General features: G+C 39.3%; 1 protein-coding gene and 1 non-coding gene across 10 annotated transcripts in view; one reads left to right on the top strand and one right to left on the bottom strand.

Annotated features, from left to right (window-relative positions):
• Positions 1-485: 485 nt before the first annotated feature.
• On the top strand, positions 486-558 carry trnav-cac (transfer RNA valine (anticodon CAC)). Its single transcript has one exon. It is a non-coding gene; the product is annotated as a tRNA-Val (tRNA).
• Positions 559-2,057: 1,499 nt separating this feature from the next.
• The window catches only part of ptk2aa (protein tyrosine kinase 2aa), a 59,849-nt gene continuing 53,425 nt past the window's right edge, over positions 2,058-8,481 (bottom strand). For 7 of the 9 annotated variants that reach the window (XM_020597418.1, XM_020597417.1, XM_020597416.1 and 4 more), the window contains 8 exons: positions 7,782-7,844; positions 6,996-7,035; positions 6,340-6,443; positions 5,718-5,726; positions 4,793-4,948; positions 3,967-4,047; positions 3,321-3,406; positions 2,058-3,219 (listed from right to left, as the gene is read on the bottom strand). In XM_020597418.1, the coding sequence (XP_020453074.1) occupies positions 3,093-3,219; positions 3,321-3,406; positions 3,967-4,047; positions 4,793-4,948; positions 5,718-5,726; positions 6,340-6,443; positions 6,996-7,035; positions 7,782-7,844 (666 nt within the window). In that variant the 3' untranslated portion in view covers positions 2,058-3,092. The remainder of the gene's footprint in view (positions 3,220-3,320; positions 3,407-3,966; positions 4,048-4,792; positions 4,949-5,717; positions 5,727-6,339; positions 6,444-6,995; positions 7,036-7,781; positions 7,845-8,481) is intronic. The other 2 variants (XM_020597412.1, XM_020597419.1) reach the window with 1 other exon arrangement.

An 8,481-nucleotide genomic window follows, 5' to 3' on the forward strand; every position in this document is an offset into this window, starting at 1 on the left:
TTTTGTTTGGGAAACAGGTTTGGAAACTCAGATGTCCGAGTTTTCCACGTGTCCTTAAACGCACCGTGCATTCGTGGATCTTGGACTTTTGAGAGTGCGGAAAAACACTCTCAAAAATCCGTATGTGCATGGAAGGTGATTCGTGTGTGTTAGACGATCCACGCATGCGTAGGTAACAACGTGTACGAACTTTCTAAAGAACTGCACACAAAAAATCGTTTTTAAGCATTTGTAAAATGTGTTTTATGTGCAGTTTGTACAGCACGCATTTGTGATCCTCATGACACGCACACACAAATCGCTTGTTACAGACAAAATGTTAAAAACACGCATTTGTAACATTTTTGATAGTATTTTATCTCCATAGTGAAAAGATAATCTAACATCATAAGACAACTGGCTACCGCCGCCTACTATACGTAATCGAGGAAGTGTATACGGTATATATGATTTGTGGAGAACTGAGCGTTAGCGTAAGTACGTAAGTTTCCGTAGTGTAGTGGTTATCACGTTCGCCTCACACGCGAAAGGTCCCCGGTTCGAAACCGGGCGGAAACATGTTTTTCTCTATTAAAAACAACAATATCCGTTGAGCAACAAAGGTAGAACAGTGATGCTGCATGCTGCCTACAAATGACAAGTAGGCTTTTCCTTTCTGCATCTGTAATGTCAAACCTACAGTAAGTGCTAAACCTACTGAATATAATCGTGTTTCCATCATATTTATCAAAGAGAAACCTGTTTATTATCACGTTTTAAGCGCACAGATTAATACTATAAATTTACAAAACGCCCAGTAGTCATAAAGTTAGTAGGCTAGTGGGTGAAAAATTGGTGAACACATGCCAAAATGTCAAACGTGAAACTGAAAATTTTCATGCTGTTTTGATTTGTGCAAGCACATATCATTTCTTTCAGGTTACTCGGCTGTAAATTATTTGGTTGAGCTAATGTTTAAGCAATTAATAATAGCCTAATAAGCTTTTCACATGCAACTATCCACTAGAACTATTCCTAGGACTGAAAATGATAGCATACCTGAATGCCTGACCTGGATCCAGGGCAATAGGCAGGGTTGGTTGTGGTAAAATTGTATGGATATTTTGAGAGATGCAGCTGCAGCTGATCACAGTTAATTAACTGCAGTTATCCGTTAAGGTTCTTTGGCTTTTAAATCCAACCACATAAAGATATGAGAAAGTTATTCAACAAATATGAATTAACAAAGAAATTGATATATTCTGTTTCATTAATATTAATTTAATATGTTTAACAAAGTTGACAACAAGTTGTATTTCTCAGTGATAACAGTGTTTTTATTTGCAACTGTACATGTGACTCCTTCCTGAGAATACTGCTCACCTGTGGGGAGAGAGACCAGAGGAATGGAGAGAGAATAAGAGAGGAGCTGATGGGACGAGTAACTGATGGAGGAACGGTGTAAATGTGGGGATGAAAGAAGAAGAACAAAAGGGATAAATAACTTAAGTGGAGGGAGGTAGAAATATAGTGGAGGGAAAACAAGAAGACTGACAGAAGAGAAACATCAAATCATTTTGGACATGAACATTTTAAATCATAAATCTCACAAACAAGTCATGTCAAAGTAAGGGCCCCAAAGGTACTGTTAATGAAACCACTGTTGAGTGTTTCCTGAGTGTGTATGCGTCTGTCATTGGTTTTGAGGAGATTTTAACTAAACAAAGGGGTAGAACAAGCCAGAACTGAAGTCCAATTATGTTTCAATCCAGTTAGCTGTAAATGAACTCGCAACTGTAATTCAGAATTTGTTTACAAAAAGCATTTCAATATGAGAAAGAGGGTGTAACCAACATCTTGCACTGCATATTGTCGAGTAAACAATAATGAACAAATATGTCAGAGGAAGCCAAAACCTGATTGATGCAACAATACAGCAACAATATGCAAAGTAAGCAACAAAGTAGCCATCATGATTTTGAATTAAAAGAAAAATGACAAAAATCACAGTTGAGTTGCTGTTAAACTTCATCTGGGGTTTCTGAATTAAGCAATACCAGAATATTTTGAGTGAAATGTTCCTTTTTGTCAACTGCAGTTTATTTGATATGGTGCGACCTACTCTACATACACTGTAACTCAAGAACAACACTCCCGCCGCCTCTCACCCCTGCCCCTGCACTTTCCCCTGACCACCCCCACCTTTATTCACTACCAACTTGCGCCTCAAAAACATGTTAAAAATATAGATTTTTTCTAAACATTTACTGTGAAGTTAACTTAAAAGGTAGCCTGTGACATTTTCTATTTATTTTTTCATAAAAAGACATTTAGTTTGCTCTTCAAAAATCAGCTTTCATATTTCATTTTTATGCTGTGTCCTGATGCCTGAGATAGAGAAATCTATGGAGAGGAAGATGAAAAAAGATGACATTGTACTGTAAATCTAGAGTTTTTTTCTCATACAATTTTCAAGAGGAAGACTTAAAATCCAACAAGACACTGTAAAGGTCAAAGCTGAAAACAGTCATACTCATAATTATGAATAATGGTATAAAAGCACAGTTAAACAACAACATGAAATCATCTGCTCTGTCCTCCTCGTTCTGGCTCTTCAGTTCCAGTTGTTACATCCTGCATGTGTGGAGTGTATTAGTCATTTGTTTATGTGGCATATTTTGGTGCATCCATCCATCAAAATATCTCTGCAGTCCTTCAAATGAGCCTCTGTAATCTCTGCATGATCTTTCAAAAAATAAAAAGTAGTAATGGAGGATTTTAGACTATGTGATAGAAGAGATGAGTGATTCTCTGGATTAAAAAAAGCAAATACAGCAACTAAAGTACAAAACAACACAACATTGACCGAGGCATGGCTGCTACGAAAGAGAAGAGGAAACACTGAATGTTTGAGGGAGGAGAAGAAGGAGCTGATTGTTTCAGTCAGTCATGTCTGCTCTCCGTTATTTCAGTTTTCCATCCATCCATCCATCAATAATATCTATCTAAATGTACTCTGCTCTTTGTGATTGGCTAAGAGATACTGTACTCTCCATTGCCATAGCAAAGGAAACTCTGGGCAAAGCTCCCAATCGCCATAACTGGATCCTTGGCTAATGTGGGTGGCTGTGGGTGATCATCTTGAGTCGTGATTGGTCGATGACATCCAGCAAGTTCTTGGCGTCAACTGCGAGGGCGTGAGCTGCCATAAGCATTTGTTTCTTGTAGTCCTTTTGTAAACTGTCCGGGAGACAAGCAACAATTATGATGCAAGCATTTTTCTCAAAGTAAACCATAACTCATCAGTAAAATATATCCACATAGAGGGGATTTGTACCTACCTTGTCATGACATACTGTTGGGCCAGTTTCATCTTTGCTATTAACTCTGCCAGATCTGAATTCAACAACTTTTGGGCCATCTCAATCTGTTATAACAAACACACGGCAAACTCAGAACCACAATATTAACCCCTTATTCAGAAAGATGAGCATTTACCTTATGAGCCTTTCTGTTGAAGAAAACAAAAGAAAATGAAAATATAAACATTATGTTATGTATTCCTTAATACTTCATGAAAACAAATGTGATTTAAAGTTCCTGTTTTCACTTATTTGGTCAATTACACCTTGGCTGGTGACAGTGGTGGCATGTACAGACTAAGTTATTTGACCATCTGATTAGTTGTGTTGCACCTGTTTAAGTGGGAGAAGTTACATCTTTATCTTTGTTATGCCAGGTTAACAATGTTATCTGATAAGGTGGTCACTGTGCCACACCACACCATTACAGAGTTTTAATTTCTGGCCATGACTTGGACAAGGGATATGGCAGACTACACATACTATGTACCCGACAGATTGCAACCTGACTTTGTCCCTGGACATCGTGCGGTTGTTGTTTAACTATGACACACAATCTGAGTTGTGTTTTTTTTTTTTTGTATTTTCAATGTAAAATTTTAAGTAAGTATATGAGGGTGTTTACCTCTCTGTGTGTGCTGGCTGGCAGCACCGGAATCGTCTCATCCACTGTCGCTAGTAGAGTCCTCAGGGCCAGACCCACCTCCTATATTATTCACACACACAGCCCTTAGCATTTATCTTTTAACATGTGCTTTTAAACCTCTATTGATAGAACTTTGACTTATGTGTCAATACCACTGACATATATACAATGGACAAGGAATCACCACCATCAAAAATGAAGCCAAAATATTGTGAGTATAGCGACTGCCTTCTTGTTTTTTTTGCAACCAGAATCTGTGTAGTAGTGATCAGAAGTCATGTCACAGCAGCTGTCAAATCAACTGAAATACACCTTATTTTATCATCAAATAACTTATTAAAAACAAATTTACCAGAAAAGCGACCACTTGTACACACATTCACATGATAATATCTACCAAAAACCACAGAAGTCACCTCTGGGAACAATCTGTTTGAGTTTCAGTGTGGCTCATGTCCCATCCACTAACATTGAGGTGGGACTTATGACCTATATTCCAACCAGCCACCAGGGGGCGATCAAGTTTTGGTGGCTTCACTTCTGCAATCTGTTTGAGTTTCAGTGTGGCTCATGTCCCATCCACTAACATTGAGGTGGGACTTATGACCTATATTCCAACCAGCCACCAGGGGGCGATCAAGTTTTGGTGGCTTCACTTCTGGGAGCTCTTAGCCTGTCCATCATTTTCACAGTCGACAGTCAATACAATAAAATCCCAGAATACTAAAAGAACTACAGTAGTGTAGGATTCTGTCTGGCACGCCAAATTGGCCTTTTAGTTTCAGAGACTGAATACAAATCCTACCTTGACCATTGGGACGTACTCCTCTGGAACTGCAGGCTGAATCCTGTTGGACATCTCAATCACAGCTTTAACCAGTCCTGTCACATTCTCATAAACTTTGTCATTAGAACGATCCAAGTTGGCAGTGGGAGGCGGGCTGATCTCCTGAGGCTGCAGCTGAACCAGTGAGGAGAAAATAACCAATTAGAAACTGAAATAAGTTTTGTGTTTTAATTAAATCTTTTGTGAGGACTGTTTTAATTTCCTCTAAGAAATTCTATTATACATGGATTTATTTTTTTTAAAGTGAAATTGAAATTCCTAAAGAAAACACAGTCAACACAGGTGACTGTAGTGACACAGGCACAACGCTGGGAGGCAGTGTCTGATTACACAAAAACTAAAACCACAGTGAAAGATTACACACTCACTCACCTTCTCTCTCTCTCTATCTCACATACACACAGCTCACAGAGACCCGTGTTTGCACTACATGCATCTCTATCTACTGTACCTACTATTGTGACAGACAAATGTGTAGGTTGTTAGTGCAGAGTGACCTGTAACCAGTTAGTGATGGGAACTAATTTAACTTCCTCCTAAGGAAGACAGACACACAGTGATCAGTCTGCTACACTTCTACTGAACTCTGCTAGTACAATGATTTATTTTTCTTCACCAGAAATGTTTCTTGAACTTTCAGAAAAAATTATAATTATTATACAATCAATGTTAACATATGCCAAATATAACCAGTGGCTCAATACCAGAGGTACAGTTCCCATTATGTTAATGGGAACTGGTGGAATAATGCACAGTAAATGTTTTCTTCCTCTTTGTCATATTCTGTTGTGTCTCTGGTGAAGAAAAATAACTTGAGAAAAATGCAGAAAGAGCCAACTATGAACTAACTAACTGTACCGGTAACACACACAGATTAGCTTACCCTCCATGGCTACAGGGGAGGTGGAAGAGAAGGGAGCGCAGTGGAGACAGGTGGATGAAGGATGGGAAGAGAGTATGCATGAGAGGGGAAGTGTTTGATGAACAGGTTGGTAAATGTGTGAATGCACAGGGCAGAAAAGCAGGACATGGAATCAGAACAAGATAACAGGGTGTTAAAGGGAAACATAATGATAGAGGGGGAGTACAGGGGGAGAGAAGAGGGACAGCACATTAGGCCACAGCCAGCCACAGGCAAGACAGGACATGGCACAGCATGCACCCCATCAGTACAATGACAGTAAGTTTTCAAATCAAATCATTTAGATATCAGAAAGGAAATATCCAAACCACGTCTGCAGGGTTAACAGAACAAAATACAGACTTCCATAGGAGAAACAGGCCAACTAAGAGCACAAGGAAGAAAGTATGCTCACAAAAATCATCATTTTAAACATTCACTGTTAATAGACCTGATTTATCTGTCCCTTACATTTCTGCATATGTATATAAGAGTGCAAGGAAGAAAGTGTGCTCACAAAAATCATCATTTTTAAACATCCACTGTTAATAGACCTGATTTGTCTGTCCCTTACATTTCTGCATATGTATGTGTGCATATATACCTTGACCCCCTCATTGTAGCTGTCCACAGGGCAGAGGACGGCTAGGTTGCCCAGGTGACCAGGAGCTCCAGGACGAGGCGGCTTCTTTGGAGGTGCTACATGTTCTGGAGAAAAGGAGTATGCTACTATCATTGGTATGGAGGACTCTACCATGCCAACTAGGATACCTGCCAACAGGTACTTCATTCTGGTATGTAGTGGTGGAAAGTATGTGAGTAGGTAAAATTACTCAAGTACTATAATTGAGTACAATGTTGAGTACTTGTACTTTGAGTGTTTCCATACTTTAAACTTCTACTCCACTACACTTCAGAGTCAAATATTGTATATTAATATACAGCTATACTGTGGTTACTGCAGATTAACATACAAAACATGTTTATAGGAGATTAAATTACTGAACAGTGTGTTAAAATGAGCTGTACCTTGAGATACGGCAAATAAAATGATGCTTAAATGTTAAGATATCCATAATATTTCAATAATAAAATATGAAAGCCACAATATATAATATTTTTATATTAATAATGGTCTGAAAGGGGAACATCTGTATAATGAGCACTTGGCATTCAGGACTTCACTTAAGAGTATATTTACATTACAGTGAGTTATTACTGCTTTTCCTTCCCCATTCCTGACAGTATGTGATTTCTCACCTGGCTTCCCTACAGGCTGGTAGATATGTTGGCTTCCACCCTATGCAACGACAAAACACACCACAAGTTAATGCTACACTGCAGGCAGCTTTCATCAGATTATGTCAAACTTTAAAAACTCTTTAATCATAAAATAACTTTTAATAATCAGACATAAATTCCAAAGGAAATTCATGTTATACAAATTCACCAAAAAGTTAACAATTAACTGATTTGCCGTTCTGAATGTAAGAAACTGCAGCTGCAGTTACTGTGTCACTGTTCAGCTACAACTGAAGTACATATAGTGGAGAGATGATCATGGAAGTGCTGAGAATTTGCTTTAGGATGTTATAACCCTCATTTAAGATGGGACAGTGCAGTGCGTCTGGGTTTAAAGTTCCCATGAGTCCTTTGTGGTCATGTGGTTGGTGTGGAGGCAGCACCCTTCCTGACACACAAATACTTTCGCTCCTCCTCTAGTCTCTGTATTTATTCTCTGTCCATCTGTCAGACTGAATGCTGCTCTCTGCCTCCCTCTTCTTTTAGTCTTTTCTCTGCTACTTTTCCAATATGTCTCCCTGTTTTTCTATCTTTTAACCTCTCTTTCCTAGCATGGCCAGCATTTGTCCCAACTACACTTCACCTCTGTTTTACTTCAGCATTTCTCCTTTCATCAATATCTGGGTGTTTCCATGACTGAAAAGTCCATCAATCTTCCTCAGTCTTCCTCACAGTAACACAACAAAACCAACTCAGCAGTCAATCACAAGCAAAATATTCACACACAGGCAAGCAGTGACTGACCGGTGCTTGTAGTATGCCATCCTCTCTGTCGATGCTTCCTCTGCTGTTTCTGGACTCTGCTTTCTGCAGGAAAGAGACAGGAGACAGTTTTGATTCATGCAAAATGATATGCAAGTTGTTAAATTTTACCATCAACTCTGCTTACAAAAAGTCAGTAAGGAAGAAGAGCAGCAGAAAAACACAGCTCAGGTCTGTTCACACTATTACTAAACTTTGTTAAATGTCCATCCACATTTGCAACATAAAAACCAAACATGACTGCCCCCCCTCCCCAAAGTATCTGTTTCAGTACCGTTTTGGTGAAGCACACCTTGAAGAGATGCATCCTGGGAGAATAGTACCTGAAGAAGACGGGAGGAGCAACACAGAGAGTGGAGGCCATCGAAAGAAGAGCGGAGATAGGGACTGAATGTATAACAGGGACGGAAGCGAAGGAAAACTTAAGCCAGAGATAAAGGGAGAGTGAGAAAGCAGAAGAAGAAAGAGACCAGAGAAACTGGTAAAGAGAGAAAATTGAGAATGAAGACTGTTTGCCGAGAGTGAGAAAATGAACTGGGACAGACAGAAAAACTGAGTCAGGGAAGAATGGAGGGGGAGGTAAAGACAGAGGGAGAATGAGAGGAAAAGCTCCCAGAGACAAAGGTCTTGAGAGAAAAGATCCAACTGCCTCACTCTTCTCTCTTTCTCCCTCCCACTCTTT

This window comes from Monopterus albus, unplaced genomic scaffold (assembly GCF_001952655.1).
Source record: "Monopterus albus unplaced genomic scaffold, M_albus_1.0 scaffold34.1, whole genome shotgun sequence".
NCBI classification, from domain to species: domain Eukaryota; kingdom Metazoa; phylum Chordata; class Actinopteri; order Synbranchiformes; family Synbranchidae; genus Monopterus; species Monopterus albus.